This window comes from Porites lutea, chromosome 5 (assembly GCF_958299795.1).
Source record: "Porites lutea chromosome 5, jaPorLute2.1, whole genome shotgun sequence".
Lineage (NCBI taxonomy): Eukaryota > Metazoa > Cnidaria > Anthozoa > Scleractinia > Poritidae > Porites > Porites lutea.
The window spans coordinates 45,606,997-45,631,897 of record NC_133205.1 but is presented as its reverse complement, the minus strand read 5'-3'; the positions used below and the strand labels follow the sequence as shown (position 1 = coordinate 45,631,897).

The 24,901-nt window shown below is 38.2% G+C and overlaps 1 protein-coding gene across 2 annotated transcripts; it reads right to left on the bottom strand.

The window, feature by feature from the left end:
• Window positions 1-4,477: 4,477 nt before the first annotated feature.
• Window positions 4,478-24,041, bottom strand: LOC140938768 (uncharacterized). Of its 2 annotated transcripts, none has more exons than XM_073388297.1 (11): window positions 23,834-24,041; window positions 19,682-20,082; window positions 18,132-18,369; window positions 17,667-17,799; window positions 17,376-17,459; window positions 14,977-15,075; window positions 14,242-14,329; window positions 10,620-10,792; window positions 8,449-8,557; window positions 6,697-6,888; window positions 4,478-5,930 (listed from the first exon to the last, which is right to left on the bottom strand). In XM_073388297.1, exons 2-11 carry the CDS (start codon window positions 19,944-19,946, stop codon window positions 5,833-5,835), a joined length of 1,479 nt encoding a protein of 492 aa, XP_073244398.1. In that variant the 5' UTR covers window positions 19,947-20,082; window positions 23,834-24,041; the 3' UTR covers window positions 4,478-5,832. The 2 variants fall into 2 exon arrangements, with proteins under 2 accessions (XP_073244398.1, XP_073244399.1); XM_073388298.1 differs by lacking the exon at window positions 23,834-24,041 and adding an exon at window positions 21,605-21,897.
• Between the last annotated feature and the right edge of the window lie 860 nt (window positions 24,042-24,901).

Sequence of the window (24,901 nt, the reverse complement as noted above, 5' to 3'; positions counted from 1 at the left end):
AAGCCAAAAATGTAAAGCGGAATGCTACTCCTCTTGTAGGGAGCCTTGTCTTGTATGAAAGAATTAACACCACAAATCTATTGAACTGAACAACTGTCAACAAAAAAAGAAAAATTTCACGAATATTAATGATGACTTTAACAAGTTTCCACTCTCAAATGATATAAAAAAAATCAAATTGCCCAAACGAGCTAATTCATGGAAAAGAGAGTTTCGGTGAAAAGTTTGAAAATTGCTGTCAGTATTCTGAAACTTTTTATTGTCAAGCTCCATAGATAGTCTGCATGAAGGAAGCCGGATCACTTGTCATGGCTGCCCGCAGCACCCTACGAACACTCTTACCCGTCTTCTATAAAAGAAATGTTCCTCGTCTTTCCTCCTTTCTCGTCAAGTAATACAGAGCACTGGTCTATAGAAAGATAGTACTGTGTCTGGTTTTCTGCAAATAACTGAGCGGTATATCGCATTCTATCTCCAGCCTTAAAACTTTGCAGAGTGTTAGAGCGAGCCTTGAATGTTATGGGTGCAGCAGAATTTAAGTCCTTTCTTACTAAGAAAAAGAAAAGGAAAAAATAAAAGCAGACATTGTGATCAGCTGGATTAAAGATACAAGCCCCTACTTAAAGTTAATCCTTACTTGGATTGGTTTGCCTTTTCGTCCTCATTTAGCATCGCTTTCCAAGACAAAAAGACATGGAGTGGACTCGTGCAAGAGACAACTCTTCAAGCAGTATGCATAGGTTGCATTAATTTAATTAAGTAAGAGTATGACACTACTTCAAAACCATCACCCATACGACTTTTTAGTATTTTACCTTTCTCTTGTGCTAGTGTTTGTGCCAATGATTGTACCAATGGTTCGGCCAATGGTTGTGCCAATGGTGTTTGTTCCTGTTTCGCTGACTTTTTTCCTTCCGGTTTTAAAGGCGAAGGCGATGTCTTTTCTTTTTCAACTGAAATCTCCGATGTCATTTTTGCTGTCGGCTTAACTGAAAATTCAATCTCCGTTTTCAATGAAGGCTTTGTCGTCGGTTGCCCCGATGAATGAATTTTTGTTACAAAAGGAAACGAAGACGCATTCACCGAATTTCGCGGTTTCATAGAAGCTTTCCGTATGGAGAGTGATTTGCTAACGTTCTCCTGTGGAAAATGTTGGCGTATCTTACACTTCACTTCCAACTTTGTTGGGATCTTTTCAGAATCATTACTCTTTTCTTTGTAGTATCCTTGCAAAAAATTGATATAAGTCACCGAGTCATTGGAAGTTTGTATAAATGTGCCGCATTCATTCAGTCGAGTATAAAAAATCATATGCGTATCATTGAACTGATTTCCTTTACATGTCTCGTTATTTAGATGGAAATTGGTGTGATCAAAATTTGGAAGAAGAGTAGTAATCAAATGAATGGTCAAATTGCTGGCAGAACATTCCGTAGTAACAGCGCTAGCAAGTTCATCGTAACCTGCGAAAAAAAAAGAGATGAAGTACCCACAGTCATAAAAATCAGGTTGTCGTTTAAAGACTTTTTTTAAAATTAAATAGGCCCTTTGCAGCTAACCATTCACGTGGTAAAAAACCGCCACGCTGGAAAGCAAAAGTTGCACAGGGACAAGACAAACAAAAGACATACATTTGAAATGGTAATTTTCTTTGTATGTCTTGTCCCAGTGCGACTTTTGCTCTCCACCACGGAGGTTTTGTAACACGTGAATGGCTAGCTACAAAGGGCCTATTATCACTTAAAGTACATGAATAAGTCACAACGAAGGAAAAAACCAATATAAACAGGGTAAAAGTAAAGGTCCTTATTTACTTAAACTGACAAACCTGAGGCCGACAATGGGCATTTAATCCCCCCCCCCCGCCACCCTTCTATCCATCAGCGCGGCTCTGTTTTACGGGTATTCATAAAGCTACTTTTGGCTACAAGGAGACGAAAGATATCGGAACAAGGATCTGAGGTCCCACTGGGAATCAAACTCAATTCAGTGGAAGTTCTCGCCGCACAGAACTGAGGCCGTTCAATAACCGAATGTGCAGATCAGCCAGCGGCAAAGAAACTTCTTTCTCACCTCGTTCAGTCTTCAAAAGTTGTATCAGTCTGCACCCGTCAGTTCAGAGCCGGGATCTTAGAGGATGATCGTATGTTACGGTGAGATTCAAAATCACGTTTTCTGTCCAGTCCCTCATTGAGTCAGTTCGCCGCTGAGTTGAGACCGCGGTTTCTCGTAAACATTAGACCAAGCTCGGCTAGGCTCTTGATGTTTCTAATATTCAGTATATATATTTTTCGCTTTCCCCGAAATCTTGAAGTTCGTGGATTACATTATACCAGCTACCACGACTGGTTTTTTTTACTGAGAGTAAACCACTGTACTGATCGACCCAATCGACTTTTATTCCTATTCTCGGATTTACACAATAGTGCATTTATGTTTGTTGGATTCTGTACGTAAGAGGTCTATATTTTTTAAAACGTAAGAAAACATCGAGCAGGATTCTGTCGTTAAACCGATAAGTAGTTGAACTCAAGTGTACTTACAATGCGCGTGACTTGTATTCCAGAAAAATATTTCAGCACAAATCCAAACCAATAACGTTGATAACCAATAAAACATACTACTTGAACTTCATGGCTGATGTGCAAGTCGATATTGTTAAAATTTGCATATTTTCAAGTTAGAAATGTTATCATAATTATATTTACACAATCACAATTTCCCTGAGGAATTTTTTTTCTAAAACGTCACTGTCTTGCAAACATGCGTTATTGTTATTGCGATGATTTCACATTCTGGTTTAGCAAGGCTGTAAAATGGTTTGCAAATCTTTGTCTCTCTAGGATTTCTTCACAGGCGCTTTTAATTTGCTGACAGTCCCTTACGCCTTTCATAACGTTGTTAGCTGACAATTTCGCGCACGATGCGATGCCTGATTCGCTCCGTGAGATAGCAGTTTATCTTGCTACCATGAGAAACCCACATGTGGACTACTAAATGCTGGTGTGTTGCAACCGAGTTTACGAAGTCGCCCGGGCCAAAGATATAACTTGTTTGTTATCGACAAGGGTATTTTGCAGAACGCAGAACGCTGAATGCAGAATGAAGAACGCCAAATGACTCTGAAGTTTGGTGATTGGGGTTAGGAAAGGCCAATTTTCCCGTCATATTGACTCTAAATGGAACCTGATTCAACGATCTCCACTCAGTTTCCTAACCCTAATGACTAAACTTCAGAGTCATTCGGGGTTCTACACCCCGGGAGGGGGGGGGGGGAAACTCTGCATATGAAAGGGGTGGGGATGCTCGTCGGAAATTTTGAATTAAACCTTTAAAGAAGACCGATCTGGGCGTGGCCCAACCTTTTTTGACCCCTAAAAGAGACCATGTTAAAACACAGACAAATGAGAAAACTTGGATTATATGAATGGAGTAAATAAAACGAATTGAAAATACACATATCAAATATATATTTTTATATTTTTTCGCGTGCAACCCTACACGAGACCTTCACGGCTAAATATGATGGCGTTTTGCTCAAAACACCCTAAGTGACAGCAAAATCCGAAATTTACTCCCCTAAGCGAGACGACGAGCATTCCCATCCCTTTCATAAGCGGAGTCCCCCCCCCCCCCTCCCCCCCCTCTGGATTCTACATTTTGCATTCAGCGTTCTTCGTTCTGCAACTGAATACCCCTGCTGGTTCGCAATTGAGTGACATATTCTGAGATGAAAGGGTGGTCCTAACCAAGCATTACCAATAAACAACACTGAACAACAGCAACAAGAAAAGCGAAAAAAGAAAACTGTTAAAAAATGTGCTTTGTCAGGAATAACTATAGACGATAAAATTGAGTTGCGCCGACGTTTTATTCCTTTTGCCGTGAATGTAAATTCAAATTCACTGTATATCATTAATATGGTGATCCAGGAGCTACTGAAGGGAGTACGGGGAAGTTCTATTTAGATCGTATCAACTAGACCGCAGTAGTCGAATCCGGGAAGGCCCGGCAAAAAACACTGGTTAAACACTGGCTAAGGCTCTGTTTAAATAAGTGGCCCTTAGTTTCTTTTGGTCACACTGTCTTCCACCCATTGGTTGCGAATAAAGCCGAGTAACACTGGGGATGCGAATGAAAACATGGAATTGACACTCCCATTGACTTAACGGATAGAACAGGCTTATTATACAGCAGCATACACATCAGGGGCTACTTTTGTCTCTCCCTCTACTGGAACTCCCTAGGAGTCACAGTTAACATACTGTAATAATCAGCAGACAATTCAACAGGAACAGCTACTGGAGAACTGAAGACAACCCTAATAAAACGTTTCTCGTCCCCAGGGCATTTATTCTTTTGGTCAGCGCCACGGCGGCCTGATCCGTGGATCATGGCTCTGGGTACGACACTGGTTTCCAACCGGTTCAATATTCAGCACACATTGTTACTAATCACACCAGGAAAAACAAAAAAATAAGATTACAACAGAGCAGAGACTTTAATGCTTACCGCCTACCTATTGTATTTTATTTGCTTCATCTTATATAGAAAATACAGTGCTGTGAGTAGAAACTGATCTCCCAGAGGCCTGCTCTGAAGATTAATTACAGTTAAACCTTCTAGTCGCTGACTACAATGGTATTAACTGAACAATTTTAGCCTAAAGTAGTTCTGTATAATGTACAAAGCATGTATTATGATCAGTGCACGTGAAATCCAGTATTATCAATGGTGGATTCATTTGCAGCATCAGCGTAATTTTTTCCAATTTGCCGCTTGTTGGAATTGTTCATTGTTTCTAGTTTTAAAAATGAAAATAAATAAATCCAAAGACTAAATGCAACGGCTATATGCGTCTGCTATCATAATGCTTTTCGAAACCTCTACTGGAACTTCATTCGTTCTTTTTCCTTACTCAATCTTGTTAGGTTTTGTGGGTGCTTCCATACGTGTATGGTGCTGCAAATAAATAAACCCTTGGTTTGATGCACAGAATATAATGTTACCCTGGCCCCAATTGTTCAAAAGATGGTCTGAATGTATAGTGCTATCCACAAGATAAATCGGTATCCCGTGAACAAGTATTAGGGAAACCAACTGCACTATCCGATGGATAGATAAAACGCTATCTAGTGAACAATGTATTTAGGAAATTAATTGCACTATCCGATGTATTATGATGTATCCGCCGGTGGATAGCGCTATCCACCTTTTGAATAACTGGGGGCTGGGCTTGGAGTTTATAATTAGGAGGATAGTGTTATCCAATCTGCGTCGTCCTCGATTATAATAATAAACTCGAGTGAGTCATACGGTTGAAAATTTTGAGTTTAAAAAAGGGTTCGCAAGTAGGAAGTGGACGCTGATGGGGCGATATGTTTATTCACAAGTAACAAGGCTTGACTTCGTTTCCAGGGCTTTATAAGACTTTTAAACTGAAAACTAGGCTGAATGAAGCTAAGCTAAGCTTATATAATCATATCAGATGGTATGGAGATTTTTAATACTCGGTATGTTGAGTGTTTGTTTGACTCTCAGTCTGTAGTTTATCGACTGCTCGATGTAGCACTGAGGATGTTTTGTTACTCCTAAATGTCAGCACACTGAGTAAGATGTAATTGAGAAATCCCATGTATGCCGGATAAAAGGATTTTTCTTGTTTAGTCATAGCAAGCTATGAAACCGCATTGACCGCTAGCGTTACGCAAAATAACTGATCCCTTGATCCAAAGACTTCAGTCGATGACAGCATTTATGTGGTAGATATAAACCAACAATCCAAAGCGGGTCTTAAATTGCGTTTAAGCAAAACGCTCTTGTGCTTCTCTGTCATAAACGAACATTCTCTCCGCTCCAGCTCGTTAACATATAAACCAAACAAATCATAACCCACGTCTGGAGTGCCGTCTGTAAGGAAGAAGCTGAACCTGAAAAAAGGTCACAAAACGAATGTTAACAAACACGGATAAACACTGACTTGCGCTTTACAGTGATATTAAAATTCAACGTGCGCAATATTTTTTGGAACGTTCTAAATGGCGAGGGGAGTAGGTTCTACAAGCAGTCCACACTGTCCGGCGGGCACGGCCATCAGGTAGGTGTGTCATTGACAGACTATACCGCGCCTTGTCAGTTGAGCAAGAAAGAACAGTAAAATCCCTTAGTAGTTGCGAGGGAGACAAAGACACACAATAGCAAGGCAATGGTTCACGGTACCTTAAATATTACTTAAATTCAAATTCAAACATGCCCCCTCGGTGGTATTGACCGTGATAGTGTGTCCGAGAATAACATCCAGTTGGGGCATGCACTTGCTCGATGGCTGTCTGATAAAAGCTAAATCAAGGTTAAAATTTTCTGCTACGACTGCTTTGGTCGACTTACGAAGTTCATCTCCGATAAAAGGCCCAATTAATAAGCACCAGTTACATGTTTCTATAGCAGGATAAGAAATTTCCTTTTTCAAATTTAGCTTAACCCTGGGGTGAAATTAACCCTCTTTGTTTGAGGAACCTGGGCCTTGATGTATGAAAACCAAATTAGGCGTAGCAGGTTATTCAGAACAATAATTGCACCAGCAACTCATAAAACACCCTAGACGCTAAAAATGTATTCCCGCAATGGTGACAACAGTTTACAACCGAAATAGGGCTGAACGTCCGAGTTCGGTGAACACTGAGAGATATAACCTACCATTTTCTAAGATCGTTTGAGCGACATCGTCGTTGTTTACCCTGACTGTTGGCTTGGGTTTGCGGCACTTTAAACAAAGCTTGGAGCAGCACGAAGGATTACATTCAGGTTTATCGCCAGGTTCCTCTACATACGTTCCTCGAGTTCCATTGCTCGCAAACCATTCTGTAAACGCCTTGTATGGTGTTTTGCCTGTCGAGAGGAGACCATGAATTTAACTCTAGAAACATCTTTCTTTGTTTCACAAGGGACACGGAGCAGTCTGTTAAGTTCTGGAGGCCTAGGCTCGGCTCGGCTCGGTTACATTTAATAAGCATGCTATCGTTAATTGATGTTGTACAGAAGAGAATGAAATTATAGTTTGGCCGAAAAAATGCAGAACGTTTTGTGCTTTTCGAGAAAAAGCCTGAAATTTGCGTTATTCTTTGTACCAACAGCCGAACTTGCTAAGGGCCACCAGACAATAATAACAATTTATTCAACCAGGGTAACATCAATTACCGATGACTCGGTAGTTTACATAATGGCTCTCCCTAAGCTCGTCTAAAATATAACTCAAAAACTAGAATAATTATTAATAAAATAATTAATAAATTTACTTAATATTAAAATGTTCAGTAACAGAGTTTTCTCATGCACGCAGCGGTTTTCCTTTGGAGGTCCATTAAAAAGCGCTTCTGTGAAAGCGTGCGTGTCTCTAAGAGACGAGTGGTACTGGAAAGGAATGTTCTGAGGCCTGAATTTTTCTTGCACTTAGACGAGATATGGTCATTTCTTCTTGAGGTTCTCGTGTTATTATCATGGCTACTCTTGCCATAGTTAACATTAGGGGAAAGATATTCTGGGCCACGGCTATTATAGATTTTGTGGAGAAGAGATAGTTTTCTTGTACGAATGATATCGTCAATTGGAAGCCAACCTAATTTAGTAAATAACATTACGGAGTTATCCCCAAAATTGGCATCTAGTATCATTCTGGGGCAGCGTTTCTGTAATCGTAACAATCTGTCCAACTGTTCCTTGAAACAGATTCCCCATACCGTACAGCAGTATTAAATTAGTTTAATGAGGGAATTATACAATAATTTCCTACAGTCCAAAGATTTTTTTTTACCTTTTGAGCAAGTTTATTCTGCAGTTCAGCTTGCTAATAACATAATCCATATGCAGATTCCAAGTGAGATATTTGTAGATCCTAATTCCAGGCAGCTTTTACCTATTGCCTCCTCTAGCTTAACGTCATTCAATAATAAACTCATGCATGTCTTTTCTGCATAACGAAGCTTTTGAGCAGTTCCAATTTACATTTGCTTTGTTTTTTTTTTTTGGCATTGGCCTTCATCCCCCGAAAAAAGAAAAAAACCGGGAAATACATAAAAACCTCCCTAGAATGTGATATAAATTTTTTGGGGAGAGCCACAACTTATTTAGTTTTAAAAATGCTTCAATTGACCACTCCAGAAAATACCATAACATACCATAATGTTCTTTGTTTGTCACCCCAAAATTTTGCACAGGCATTGTTTTCAGTTTCTCTTGGGGCCATTTTAACTCCCAAGAGAAACTGAAGACAACGCTTATGCAAAATTTTGGAGTGACAAACACAGAGCATTATGGTATGTTATGGTATTTCTGGAGTGGTCAATACCCACCAATTTTATGAAACGTTGACATACCATTTAGCCGTTAAAAGATCGCTCTGCGTTTTTATGTCTTTTTGTTACAATAAACGTTCGTTTCGCAGTGTCTTACCGTTAATTTCACAGCCCATCGTCCGGGCATCGTACGTAAGATTATCAACAGAAAATGAATGCATGAAACAGGCCGGTGAAAACACACCATCTTTTTGGCTGTTGATGACCTGCAAATATTAATAATTTGATAATGTTAATATCATCAATATTGATGTGAATGACACAGCCTGCTGTCGGCTTTGGTAAGGCCTGCTTAATATATAGATTTAGCCAGGGCTAAAAGCGAAGCTCTGGTTAATAATACGTGTAAACTAAAAAAAATTAAATGTTGTTATGCTAAACGGGGTACGACAATGAAAATGGCTTCAAGACTAATAGATCTAATTAGCAAAAAAACAAATTGCACGTGCAGCACACTTTTTCTTCTAATTAGCAAAAAACAAATTTGCACGTGCAGCACGCTTTTTTGTCTTTCCCTTGCCGTTGTTTTGCACGACTACAACGCTGTTTTGTACGACTAAAACGTCAAACTTCCTAGTTACACACTATTTTTATGGAGAAATTGTCGTATGTGCTTACCCAATATTTTGTTTCCAGTGTTCATGTTCGCTTTTATTTTTCACTGCCGCTCATTTTCACCTTGCTGGCCGCTAGCATTTCTCATTTTCTCACCGCCGCTTTGAATTTCCATGTTTTTCTTCCTACGAATTTTCAATAACTCGCTCTAGCTCTTTCTCTGTTATCCACGTTAGTGTACACATAAAAAATAACGCCGAAAAAGACACGACTTTTTTCTTTCTAAAAGTCCAGGCGGCCATGTGATTTCCTTCCAAATAAATCCTTGAGTTGCATTTGGCTTCCCATACCTGTTGATTGAGTTATTTTACATTGGTATGCCTGTAGTGCGGACGGACGGTCGCTCGCTCGATCGCTCGCTCGCTCGGTGTACGGTCACGTGATTACCAAATTTTCTGGGATGGGTAGATTACCACATTTCCTTAGCTATGGGGCTCCGCCAACGCGCGCGCTTCGCGCGCGGGTGGAGCTCCGCTATAAGTATCCACAACAAGCCTATCTATTATCGTAACTGGTCTTGGGTAGGTATTTTCCTCGTACGTGATCTTTTGGAAGAGCATTCACAATTTTAATTTTTTATACTTTCAAGCAAAAGTTCATGCGTTAAAAGCTGACTTTCTGTAGTATCACGGAGTGGTATGTGCTATCTCGAATCTAAACTGACGCAAAAACTATTGTCCACAAATGAAAAGTGCTAAAACTGACACCAAAAGCCTGTTGACAACTGGCTTAAAAAATATTTCTAACTTAAAGCGTCTCCATCCCTTGTAACACAAAAGTCAGGAAAATGGCTGACGGATTGTAACTCTGGTGACTTTGACACGATAGACTCGGATAAACCGTATACCCTGGCATTTCTGCTATGCAACAACGAATTATTTCCTTTTTAAAACTGGAATCACGTCCAGTGACCAATGTTACTTCTGCAAAGAACGCTCGGAAACTCTTTAGCACCTTTATGGGAATGCTGCTTCGTTAAATTGGTTTGGAATGAAATTGGTAACCGGATGGAAAACAGTTCTTGCTTTCCCAACGAGGAATTTTCTTTTGTGTTTTGCATAGGCTCCGTGAACGATTCTACAAACCTGCTTTTTCATCACTCAATTTTAGTCGCGAGGTATCACTTCTATTTCTTCAAACAAAATTCCTTAGCCCTTCAAGAAAATTCTTTTTTCGAACCATATTAAATTGTCTTGACCATGAAAGACGTTATGCTGTAAAACTGAGACTTTCAGAAAACTTAATGCAAAATGGGGAGCCTTTATCCGGGAAAATAATCTTTAGTCTTTCTCTAAATTTCGATTCAATAAAATTTGTTGTTTTTTGTTGTCTGTCGAGATATACGGAGAACAGCAATCACGCTATTTTCTAGAGGCTGTTTTGACAATTCTCGGCAGATAATCAGTACAGTGTACACCTACATACATGTAGGTGCGGGTGTGTGCGTGAGGTTGCAAGTACTCAGATATACTAAACTACTTCGGAAATGGTTTTTTTTATAGTTCTGTAGCTTTGAAAGTCATCACATGTAAGAAGCTAATTTTAAAGCAGTGTAACCAAGTGAAATGTAGTATGTAAGACAGATCTGTATCATATTATGTCAGTAATGTAACAACAATGTATTATGTAGAAAAAGGCCTGCCTGTAGCTTACCCTTCTTAGGGACCTGTGAGTATTTTTACCAAACTTGCCAAGATATTCTGCTTCACTTGGCAGCTCAGGCGGAAGTCTCATTGTAGGAAATTGTGAATGAACAAGTTGTTGTAATTGATAAGAGTCCCACTGCGCCACAAATACGTACACTGGCGCCGATAAATACTTGAAAACTGCAAAAGAAAAAAAAAGATCTCCAGCGTTATTACCTTTCGTTTGAAGTAGACAGATAAATGTTTGCAATGCGTCAAAATCGTCCGAGGTACTTCATTATTTTCCAAAGTAAGTCCATTTGAGGAGTTATTTGGATAGATTATTTAGATTTTCCTTCCATTGAAAATTTGTCAGTTTTTTTCATATAAGTTAGTTCCAATATCCACGGAAATCTGATTCTCCAGACTCATCTTAATGTATTTCCTTGAAGAATTAGTTGAGCAGATTTGATAAAACATCACGAAAGAATTTTCCCTTTGGTGATAATTTTAGAAACTTTCATAACCTTTTCTTTCGATAATGTATGGATATTGTATTGTTAGGAGACAACTGAAGTTGGTCATCCTTTGCACTTAAGGGAAAGTTCATTTAATATGACAAGGGGGGGATGAAGATATTGAGGGGGGGCTCCGAAAATTTTTAGACACCCGAAGGGGGGGCTCTGAAAAAATTGTTGCGCTAGGAGGGGGGGCTCCGAAAACTTGTATACTTCAAAACCAACACATGACATCATCATACAGATCGGATGGTTTTCAACTCAACAATTTAATGACCTGTGCAACTCAGTTATATCACGTGGTTTACAGATATAACAAATGTAGTCTCAGTAATTATTACACTCTTGTTCATCCCAAAAATACTTTAGAAAATTTCAAAAATTAGAAATGCTCAAACTTTTTATAATAAAACCACATTGATTCAACAAGATTTCAAAATCTGCTAACGGAAGCTATAAAAACGATGACTCTGTAACAAGAAATGTTAAGAAATGAAGGAGGAGGGGGGGCTCTGAAATTTTTTCGACTACCAAGGAGGGGGCTCCTAAAAAATTGAACCGCTAGCGAGGGGGGCTGCTAAAATTTCAAGCTTCGTGTTTCAATATCTTCATCCCCTCCCCCTTGTCATATTAAATGAACTTTCCCTAAAGAGTTAACGTCGTCTAATAGACCTCTTTGGGTTGTATGTTCGTTTTCCCAATGTAGGTCTCAAGAGAATTTGTATTATGCCGGGGTACATACACTGTTTGCACGCGGATAAGATGAAATGTGAAAGAACTTAGAAGCAATTGTCAAGATCGAGTTTTATCACACGTTGTACATTGGGAAAATGTATTTCTTTTAGTTGTTGATTACATTGTTTAGTTAAGGTTCTTAGTATTGGGATCATAAGATCCTTTATAAACCACTCCATGTAAATTTCACACCACTTGACGCCGCCGACCAGTTTACTCGTGGCTGCTTTGTATGAGGTTTATAGGTTTATAGGTTAACCTGCATCGCTTTTTTAAAATAATCTGACTCCGTTTAATTGTTACTTTTTTGCTCAGCACATCTTGTATAAAGCGCTCATGACGTATCTTAAATGGAGCTTTTCTTTGTACTCTGTATCTGCATGTATTTTTCGCATACAGTATATCCCTTATATTTTAATGCTTTTGCTGTAACTATCATTGGTATAATAAACTCGATTGCTGGCGGCTGCCTCCATTTATCATTGTGTTGTTTTGTCTCTTCATAATTATAACAGAAATATTTTCTATTCGGCTGAGCGTAGCGATGGAGAATAGAATAACGGTCAATAACAGGTCACCCAAATCAAGTAGTATGTAGAGAGCCTGGGGATGAAGTTCCGCGTTATTGACACGATGGCTGGGTATTGGCAGAGTGCGTTATTTTTTTGTTGATGTCGTTTTTAAGGCGCAGTTACTAAAACAAGGAATGACCTACAATGACCTACAATGACCTACAATGATCTACAATGACCTACAATGATCTACAATGACCTACAATGACCTAAAATGACCTACAATGATCTACAATGACCTACAATGAGCTACTATGACCGAACGTGTAATCCCTGTAATGAGCTAAAATGAAGATTTTAGAAAAAGACAAAAAAAAAAGATCAGGGGACATGTGTGCGTAAACGTAACGCGTTTAGTCTACTGCATGACGGCTCATTTAACGATGACAGCATCTCTAATTATTTTGCTTGGAGATAAATTTACAGTGTAATAATATATGTATGATGATACTGTGACTTTTGTCCAAACCATCCCTTGCAACCTTTCGCATTAGTTTTATTTTGTCTTGTCTTTTTTCAAACAAATTGAACACAGTCACCCCAACAGTCGATCCGGGGGGATCTGCAAGGGACGTAAGGGTAGAGATGAACAAAGGAGGCCTTCAAATTCTGACCCTGTTCAAAAAAATTTTTTTCATTTTTTTAAAGTACCCTGGCCTGTATAAGACATCATAAGACCCTTAAATGGCTTTCAGTCCAACAGGATGCTCTGTTTGTAACGCTAAATAGTAAAATCCATATCCTGCTCAGCGGCCCATACCCATCTAGGCCAAATAAGGGAGTACCTGCATGACTTCCGTCAATACAGGGTATAATAGTGCTATACCAGTAAAAACGCGATCGCAATAATCTATTTTCAAGTTTCTCAAGTTAACTGAGATCAGGCACAATTTTTGTTTTGCCTTTTCAAAATGTGCTTGGCAATTTAATACTATGAGCATAGTGTCACATCCAAGCGTGACACACGACAAACATCATTGTCTGTCATTTTGTAGCTCATTGTAGGGCTTATTTTAACTCATTTTAGCTCATAGTAGCTCATTGTAGCTCGTAGTAGCTCACCATAGATCATTGTAGGTCATTGTAGGTCATTGTAGGTTATTCCTTGTTTTAGTATTTACGACACACGTCCCCTGGTCTCTTTTTTTGTCATTTTCTTAAATCCTCATTTTAGCTCATTACAGGGGTTATACGTTCGGTCATAGTAGCTCATTGTAGGTCATTGTAGATCATTGTAGATCATTGTAGATCATTGTAGGTCATTGTAGGTCATTGTAGATCATTGTAGGTCATTGTAGGTCATTCCTTGTTTTAGTAACTACGGTTTTTAAGGACCAAGACGAAGTTGAGGCCAGTGAAGCATCAACATCCATCTTGATTGAAAAAGCTTGGTCAATGTGTTTTACCACTTTTTTCTTTCCAGACCAACGCGGGAAATATACCCAGCGTGGCAAGAAAGGCCAGCTAACCAATCAGAACAAATGACTGGCCTCACTTAGCCGCTCGCAGAAGTAGCAGCCATATATATTTTCCCTGCTTTAATAGTTTCCGCTGCCAACCGCTGAGAGTTCCCCACTTGGTCAGAAAAAATGGCTTTCAAGAGGGACATACGTAAAGTGCTAAGATAAAATACGTGGATAATAAAGAAAACTATTTCGATGTACAGTCTCGAGGAAGTGCTAACCGTCGTACGGTGACAAAAGACCAGAGGTAAGCTTACATGTTAAGCCGAACCTTTGACCAGTTAATGGTTTCTAACTTACAATAAACGCATTAACTAAGTCTTAAATTTTATCTTCAGTATATCGACGAGACTAATACATACCTAATTCTCCATATAAGCAAGCTTCTGCCTTGGGCATATTAGCTCTGCATGACTCATCAACAAAGCCATCCCACAAAGTGTGAAACATCTAAATAGAGATAGAACAGGAAGATGCAGAAAGTTGCAGTTGCTATTTAAGTTCTTCCTTAGTATAGGATATGTACGGTAAAGCTACAGTAGATTGTTACCCGATCAGGACCATCTATATATTTTATCTGTGAAAGCCATCAAAAACTAAACTAAAACCACAAAATCAAATAAAAATGGGGTGTTTTTTTCCCAACAGTCAGTAACCTAAAGCTCTGTTATTTAAACATGGTAATCTCTATAACAGCGGGCACCCAGAGCTTCTCACTGCAGCCACTCTCTAGTTCTATAGTTCTTTGATTCTGTGAAAGGTGACACCTCTAGATGGGCACTTGGTGCCGGTTGCTTCCATCTCTGTTTGTCTCAGAGAGTGATCACTGTTAAGCAATTTTAAATTGTTAAGCATGTTTGATCACAGGTGTGCATTGATGTGCAAGTTATATGACAAAGCTTGCTGCGTTTAAAAGTAACTTTAAAAAAAACAGCGTTAGGGAACCCATAATTCCAACTGTTCACTGTAATTATTTAGAACCAGTATGCATGGCCAAGTGGTGAGGGTCAGGCAGTGCCCTACACTGGTCCTGAGTTCAAAGACTGTTTAAACCACTACCCGAATAATTAAATTAATGCGGCATGTTATAGACTTACGTATCCTAATACTTTAAAGAAGAATGGTAACCCTGTATTTGCTGTTTCACCAAAATTAGGATAGAGAGTGAACCATCCTCCATCATTATAACCTCTTATCTGACAAAAAAATCAATAATTTGTGTGAGAACAAAAATGTGGTGATACCTTATCAAAAATTACCGCATTTCCTCGAATAATAGCCTTCCCTTGATTAATTGCCTCCCTCGAATAATCACCCCCTTTAGAAAGATATATTTAAAATAATCACCACCCTCCCCAACCCCTCTTGCTTTTTTCTCTTTCTTTCATCACCTCCCTGCCAAGTTAAAGTAGAGTCTGATCTGACCAGCAAAACTGATCAGTGACAAATCAAGGTCTGATGCTGAAGGTATTGACATTGAAAATTAATCAAGGAACCAACTTTGGAACTCTTAAAAAGACCATACGTAATCATTTTTCTTCTTTTAAGAGGATAATAAAACAAAATATTTAGGGCACGACTTCCAGTGAGCAATATTTGAAATAATCGCCCCCCTCGAATAATCGCCCCGTTTTTGTGTGAAATAATAGTAATTGCCCCCGGCTATTATTCGAGGAAATATAGTAATTTACTACAGTTTCACTCATACACATACATATACATACATACAAAATGTTGTTTGCTGATGCAGAAGGAAAGGGTATGGAAGTAAAATAGTTCACATAAAGCGACAGGCTGCTGTGCTGTAAGAAAACTTGAAGGGAGCCCAGTGCTCTGAACCTGTGAAACTCAGGGGGGTCAGCACGATCTATGAAAAAACTTTGGTGTTTTTAGTCACCTAGGAGCAACAGTTACACACTCTGCAGGAGCCACCGGGCAGGCTTTCACAGGCACATCATGTACAATAACCTATACCTAAGGTTATTGAATTAATTATTGAATTATTTGATTTTTGATTATTGCGATGTTGTTTGGTCCAGCTGCAGTAAAGCAGATATGGAAAGTCTTGAATCTTTGCAAAGGCGGGCCTCGAAAAATTATAGTTAAATCTAAATGTGGTACAACATCCACCGACTATCTTAAATTTCAGAGTTTAGAAGATTGCCGTAACGCTCATATTTTAGGTTTAGTGAAGAGGTGTTTAAATAATAATGTACCACAGTTTTTAAAGAATTATTTTAAGTTGAATAAGGAAGTTATTTCAAGAGAAACAAGAAGAAGCAATTTTATATACTTACCTGCAGTAAGAACTGAGACCGCCAAGAAAAGTTTTTATATAATGGCTCAGTTGTGTATAATAATTATTTAGTAAATAAGAATTAGTTTTAATTGTTATACTGTACTATTATTAACTTATAGTTACTTAGTTTCTTATTATTTATTTTAAACTTTTTTATTAGTCTTAATTTAGGGCTCCTATTGATAACAGATATACTTTTTAGTATTCTGAAGGGATTACCCTAGTTAAATAAAGGTTTACTACGACTACCTACTACTATTTACCAAGAAATTATGGTCTATCATGGTATTCACTTCAGTTTGGAGCAATTTGGCATATAGTTTTTCATTCAATTGAAAAAATGTTACTCTTTGATTTTAACTTAACTGTACACTAAGTGTACAGTTGATCAATAGTGATGATCATGCTTCTGATCAGGTGACCAATTAAAGATCAGAGTGGTCTGAGCAATTTTCGTTGAACAACAAGAACAAAAACAACAACAAAACTTTATTGATAAGCAGATATTGTTTTTTGTCATTGCCTGGTACTAATAATCACAATCATTATAATAATAATAATAATAATAATAATAATAATAATAATAATAATTGATTTGTAATATTACACGTAAATAAAAAGTTATTATTATTTTTATTATTATTATTATTTCACTATAAAAAATTGCGATAAAACATTTCTTAAAATCATTTTAAGATTAAAAAAAATTGCTAAAAAGCGACGACGTTTCGACGTTAGCTGAACGTCATTATCAAGTCAAAATAAGTTAGTGATTTTGGGTCTATAAATACTAAAAAAAACAACAATAGCTGATTAAAAAATCAGACTCCATACGTGCGAAACTCTTTGTTTAATATTTTCTCACGTTACAATTTTTAATCAGCTATTGTTGTTTTTTTTAGTATTTATAGACCAAAAATCACTAACTTATTTTGACTTGATAATGACGTTCAGCTAACGTCGAAACGTCGTCGCTTTTTAGCAATTTTTTTAATCTTAAAATGATTTTAAGAAATGTTTTATCGCAATTTTTTATAGTGAAATGCTTTTCAAAATCACTTCTTGTTCGTATTATTATTATTATTATGTAAAATCCCTGTGCTAGATTTTACATAATAATAATAATAATAATAATAATAATAATAACTTTTTATTTATGTGTAATATTACAAATCAATGTAAAATACACGTTTTTACCTCAGCAGGTTGAACAAGCTTTTGAATAAAGTCAATGTTGGCTAACATGCCTAGTCCACCAGAGGATGCACCACCAAACAGGATCTATAACGACAATGATACATTCCAGGTACAGTACTGTACATAATCCACCAATCAAATTGCAGTTTTGCAAAGCAAGAAAAAGATAATCCAGGCTGTTATAACTGTTAAGTTTTTGGGAGTTCCAAAAGTTTTTTCAGGCCGCAGACATTGTAACTAATAATAAAAGCTGTAAAAAAGTTGATGTTGCTGTTGTTATATACACTGTACCTTTGTCTCAGGATTTTTTATGGGGTAGTCCTCTATCAGCTGTAAAAATACAGCTTTGATGATAAAATGTCCGAACATGTTCATTCTATGGTCATTTTTGTCTTTTCCACGTCTACCAACAAACACATCGCCACTGAAAAAAAAAAAAAACATCCTCAATTTTTATGCAGCTTTTTTACACTGTAGCTAATTGGAATTGCTGCCTTGAAGAAGGTTGCCTGTCCTGTGTCTATAAATATTCCCATTTATGTTCACATTGGTAAGAAAGTATATATAAATCAAGAATGCATTTTACACTGCTAATCAAAAATTATATTTTCAAAGAAATATCATCCGTAAACCCCTGACCATGAATTATTATCACTACATTCTCAAAGCTGTCCACAATAACAGGAGTAGCCTGTATTATTTGTTGTAATAAAGCCTATTGTCAGAGGGTTTATACCTTTACAAGTAGGTACATACCTGCAGTACGGCACAAAAACTTTATTCCATGATGAAAACATGGGATTCTCTCCTGGGTCATCAGAAGCAACAAATGTTCCTGTCATAAAATCGGAGTAGTTTCTTGAAGAGCCCAACAAACTTCTTGATCGATCTAAGCATGAATCATATGTGCCACATGAACCACCAGCCTGCAGCTGAACAACCCAGTGCTTTGAATCTGGATTGCGACTCAGGTAAAAGACTGCTTCAGAACCATCTGTTAACAATATGACATATTATTAACAAGAAATGCACTAGGTTTACCTAGCTTGCAGCCGGTGTAGGACTTAAGTTACTTATTCAAATGAACAAAGCATATCAATATTTAGAGTAAAAAAACATTTATTATTATTATTATTATTGAGAAAATATATTTTACAATTGGAAATCTGAGTTATTGATTTGAATCGGCGTTGTCATCTACAGCCGTGGTCAGCGCGCACACCGTCTGGCGTCAAGATGGGAAAATTGATTGAATTTCCAGATTGATCACATCAAGAACATCTGATGAATATGCACCCCAGAAGTATACACGACTTTTCAAGCTGTTTCTCGAATCATTAATCACTAAAGAAATAAACTATAAAGCAGCTGCAATCATAACAGAAAATGATGTTGGGCTGGTAATCTTGAGACTAGGCGTAAATTTCTCATAATAAAAGTTTGAAAAGCCTTAGGATTGTCAAAAAATTTATTCAGCACAAAATCTTATTGAGTACAAAATCCATTAAGCTGAATAGCCGCAAATTGAAAACACAAGTTTAAAATGCCAAAAACCATCAAAGCGCGAATTCCGACAATTTGCTACTTTGGCGGTAGACAATGGATATTTACGGAGATTGAGCTCTTTAGCAATAGAGGCAGTTGATAAATATGCCTTAAAGTAATACCAATGACAGTCATTTTTTACGCTCTAACAACAGCAAGACAAAACAGACGGATGTTTCCAATCTACAAAGTGTTCGCCGCTCGCGCATGCATACATTAGAAAGCAAAGAACAAAGACATCTTTGGAATATCCATAACACGCGCGTACGCACACTAAAAGGAAGCGTAAAACTGAAGATATTAGAGACTAATACATTTCTGACTGTGTACAGCTTTGACCTAATCAACGCTGCAAATGCTGTACAATTGATTTTTTTAACACAAATGCAAACCAGGCAGACGTCAACAAGCACTTTCCTTTCAAGATCAAAGCAGTTTACTATGTTCATTCAATACGTTGTAAGTGCTAAGTCCGCCGCACAAAACGTTAAACTATCCCCCAGGGTACTCTCAGTTACAAATGTCTTGGTGCAGAAGAGACTTGTGCTAAGACACTGCTGCAAATGACCCAGTAGAAATGAAAAGCTTATACAAGTAAAGGCATAAAAGCACAATCAACCCCAAACATTGAAATTCGACCCCCGGGTAAAAGATAGGAGCTGCATACGCTCATTATGCCACGATTCAGTCAGTCCATTCTACCCGTCGAATCAAAACACAACAAGAACGCCCTCGCTTAAATAACGACTTATTTATCTTACCTAAACACAAGGCATTTCTATTCCGTGCATGCCGAATGGCTGTCTTCTTCAGGTTGTACTTATATTTTCCCCGGGGTCGCAGTCGGCTTAACTCCCGGCGAGCACGCAGTCGCGTATTTGGTAAACTGTCTCTCAAGCTATTGAGTTTGAAGAGTCTCTCGCTATTTGGCTGAAGACCGCTTACAAATCCAACATCCCGCCATCCTCCAAAGTCAGAATAAATAACTGCCGACCATAGAATAAGCACAAATCCTCGGTACTGCATCGCAGTTGTTGAAGACACGAAATCTCCGTACTTTCTTGGTGAGAAGCAAACCTTGAAAAATATGAGGTGGGTTCTGGTATTCCGTTTGTTCCAAAAACACCAAATGGTACGTCTCAACGCAGTGATTTCTACGGTTCTGAAGAGGTTTAACAGCAAGGTTAAGAGATTTACAACACCAAATCAAATTTAGAAGTACTTTAAGTCTGCATAATATTTGCGACAGCGAGTGGGTTTGCTTTCCACACGTGCGATTCATTTAAAGAAGACATAATTCGCATGGTTCTTGAAGGCTACAATCACGCTAGATAGATAAAACTCCGTGCAACGAAGTAAAAACACCTTCTGACATATTCGCGATCCTCGACTTGGAACATAAGTGAAATCTAAGCTAGTACAATGTGCATAAGTGATTACACATGTTTGATAGAACTGTAAACACTGGCTTCAAGGTAAAGGCTCTTTAAGCGTGACGTCAGACGCGCGCTTCATTTAATTGCTTATTATTATCCCGTGTCTGTAATAATAGATAATTTACTAACGCGCGAACGCGACACGTTTGAAAAACACCTTAATATAAAGCTCCTGTATGGGAAAAATGGTGGGTTTTGGTGCATTTGATAGTGAAAAGTTAGTCAGTTTCTTTCAAGACAATCTCAAACACAAAAACAAAATGAATCCCGCTTCTGTTGTTTCCTGTGAAAAAATTTACAAATTTAATCACTTATTTGACATTCATTTCACTTTAAGAGAAGTCGGAGTAAACCAGAATTAACCTTTCTGTTCGCGTACAAATTACCCAGGGGCCCCCAGGGGAAAGGAAAAATAGGAATAAGACCCACAGGACTTGAATCAAGCCCGAGTTACCATCGCTGGTTTCATTGACGGACTAAATATCTGAAATCTATGCCCGGGGGGGGGGGGGGTACTCGATATATCCTTGGGTGGGGAGGTGTGGCTCGGCCCCTCATACTCTGACCCTGTTGAAGACAAAAATCGCGGATTTTCCTACCCAGTTTAAGACAGAATTCCGATTTTCGATACCTAGTTTAAGACATTCGTAGAACATAAGCGCATGCTGTTTATCGTCTAAGAACAGGGTTGTGTGTTCCTGTCTAAGAAAAGATACCCAGTTTAAGACAAAAATTTATAAAATCGATACCCTGCTTAAGAAAAAAATCCCGAAAAACATACCCTGGCTGGCCGCACGTCTCCATTAAACCCTTATAAGGGAGTACCCCCCCCGGAATCTGTGAAAGGTGAAAGACTCTCTCTTTCATGATATTATTTTTAAAACATGATTCAATGGGTTATGTTCTGCAGGTACCGCATCTGACAGTGGTCGGTACAGTACCTTGCACTGCGGGCTGTACTGGCTGTAGCCTATGAACAGGCCTTTCAAGGCACTGCTTGCCCGGAACCTGCATGGGACTCATAAAAACGCTGACACAACAGATGTGTCTTCATTGATTCAAAATCGATTGTGAAACCTTTTATTCGAACCGGTCACTTTCTAAACCAAGGCGGGCTTTAGTGTCGTTAGAAAATGGTTAAAAAAATACCTCTTAGATAATCAAATATAATCACAGTTTTTTACACACCGGATGAAGGCCTCAAACTGCGTATTAATTGCAGCGGCAAGCAGGGAACTTCATTCTCACCTTTTGTAGAAATCCCTCTCACAAAGTGTTAATTTTCTCGTAAAGGTAACCAGTTAGCAGCAATCCAAGACTTCACTGCAACCAATCTGTTGTTCTTTAATAATTATTTACACTTCTCAGATGGACAGCAACATGTGCCATTTACAAAGTGAGTAAAAGAATATCCCCGGTCAAGGGAAGTACAGTCAGTGACGGCTTTATCACGTGCTTGGCTGGCTGACAGACGGCGGGCGCCAAGCAAGTCCTTGACTACTTAAACAAATGTTTGCCTTACATGGAAGCAGCATTCGTACTTATTGCGTAGTCTGTTGTTTTTGCCTCATAACAATGTGATTTCCTTTTGTAACGGAGTCCTACAAGATTTTTATTGATTCATATCCAGCTACTAATGCCTAAAAGCTGAGCGAAATGCATGCATCTTCAGCATCTTGTATTTTCATAATGATAAAAGAATGTCATGCGTTTCCCTGTGTTGACGCCCGCAAAAACCTTCATCATTTTTGGAGCAAATCGATGAATTCCATATGCGCTACAAAACAATAAAGACTAATTTCAATCCTCGGCGGTGTGAATTAAGAACCAGATTGCATTTTACCTGCAGTTTACGGCGGCAGTAATTTCTGCATGAACTAACTAACTATAGCCTTACTGAAATCATGCTTGTTCAATCGAGAAGACTTAACCAACAGGCACGGCGTACAAACTTGCTAGACACGCAACACAGCTTCATTTCTTTTGTATCCCTGTCTCTTTCCTGTGCCGGCATTGATTATCTGTCTGATATACTTTGACTGTACACCGCAACCGTATTAAATACCTCGCTCAATCATTTGGCTTGATGATGATGATAATAATAATAATTTTTTTTAAAAACTTTGGTCGTGCCGGGTGAGAAATTACTTTATTTTAGAAGATCTTATAAAAAGCCGCACACAAAACTTCAGTAAAGTATTCATAAAAAGAAAAAGTCAATATCAAGACAAAATTCTGGCAAAATCCCTTTGCAATTCAAATTTCTAAGAAAACACATAGAGTTATAAAAAAAATCAAGTCAAAATAATAATAATAATAGTGATCCAGAAAGTGGCTCTGTTGGGAACAGCTTGGACTATCATGGAAAGTTTTGTCCATTTCCTCAACTGAAGGACTCCTTTGGGAACTTTAGGAACTTGTTATTGCTTGCTCCCAAGGGTAATTGACCGGGCAATGTAAACCTTTTAATAAGCCTGAGATTCTACAGTATAACAACGATAATAATAATAATAATGATGATAATGATGATGATGATGATGATGATGATGATGTTTTTTTTTAAAAAAATAACGATTTCCTAAATACATTCCTTGCGGCTCAGATGCGATCAATAACTCTTGGAGGCAGTCCAGAGTTTTAAATTAAGTCATTACAAAAGAAAATTATCCGTCCCTGATATTAAAAAGCTAAAGAAAATATCATCTCGTATTTCTAAATTCCTAATTCTTTAAAAAGTTCCTGAAAAAAAAAATCTTAAACAACACGTGGAAACAATAGGTGTCGCTATTAAGGTTGGTAAGGAAAGCGCTCGAAGCCTGAGGCTGTAGGCTACAGCTTGCCTTCGGGATTTGTAACTTTACCAACGGTCGACGGTCCTCTTTTTGTGGAATTAGAATAATAATATTAATGCTACTCAAAACAATAGTATCTATAAAGACTGTGTTAGCCGTCATAGTAGGATTCCGCCACAATATGAAGATAGATAACAAACAGGTTTAGGAGGAGGATAAAACAATTGTAAAAAGTATGGTTTCATGAGGTGGCTTGGCAATTGAAAAACTGTTTTCTTAGCGCTCTCACCTCTCAGTGCAACCCTTTTATTGTGAACACAGGTATGAACAGTTCAGTTCTCAGGCCGCCTATCAGTATGTCGACTAAATAATGTATAAACATCAAATTGCATAGTTTGACGGCGGCTTGCATTTTGGCCGGTGAATTGTACTTACTGTACTGCACTATACAGGAAACCTGCAGGCAGAGAGATAATTATTTACTTTTTCCGCGAAACAAGAAAATAGATTGCAACTGTGCTGCAGATCTAGGCTGCTGGCCGGCGGGCGGGCGGGCCCGGCTGCAGGGCCTGTACAGTGTGTATCAATAGCATCTCCATCGACTGTAATGCAGATTTTTGCACTATAAGAGTTATCAGTTTTTGGTGGTGAACGTAATGTAACAATTGAACTTGAAACCACTTACCTTTCGTGTTCACAAAACAAGTGCGTGACTGTCGCCCGGCCCGCTTTCCATTGTAAGATACATACGACTTTAGTGACTGCAGAGCTCTTTCCTTTTCTGGAGGCTACCCTTTGCTTCAAGTTACCTCTCAATGAATAGTCCTAAATAGCACTGGTTTACCGATCTGCTGCGCTCATGAAGAAGGATAGAAAACAGTCCCTAATCAGTCGCTCATGACTACAAACTCAAATGCAAATCAAATAAGCACAACACATGAGTGTTGGAAAGCTATTCATATTTCATTAGTTGGTCATTCTCTGTGCCCTCGGGTCAAGCTATTCACCTGATTATTTCGGATTGCAAAAGACCATTAAAGCCTGGCGAGTATGTGTCGGAGGAAGTAGAGAATACCTACTCAAAAATCCAATAAGAAATCAACAACACACCTTCCGGCTTTTACTCACAAGAAATTCTCAAACGGGTTCTGATTGAGTCTTGTGTTTATAATATGTTTGAAAACAATTAATACAAAAAAAAACATTCTTGGTGAACTGGACCGTTATCTGTTTTATTACATCGCGGCGGGGTGTACAGGAAAAGCTGGCTATTTTAATAAAAATGATTAATCAAAGCTTATGAAAACATTTGAAATTAAATTTCCGTGATACCAATAAAAGTTTTCTAAGAATACCGCAATGCGGACAAAACATTTTCTAGGATTATTTTCACTGGAGGAGTGCGCTAAACCAGGGCCAGTTAGCAGTCGTTTGTTTCATTGTAGCGTTTTGATTACTTGTTCAAGTTTATCAAACAATAACAACAGTAGTTTTTGAGTTGTGTGTTTATGAGAAAAACTCCAGTCCAACCTTCAATCGACAATAATGCTGTATTAATTTTGATAACTTTAGAACCGTTAGTTAGCCAGACAATATTATTGGACAGAAATATGCTAGAGTGAAACGGCAACAAAATTTTTTGAAAAACAGTCATATCCATGCAAATGATCAACAACTGAATTAAAAAAAATATGCTCAAAAGCTTGACAAACTACAGCAAACAAAAATTAAACTACAGTAGATATGGCAGCAA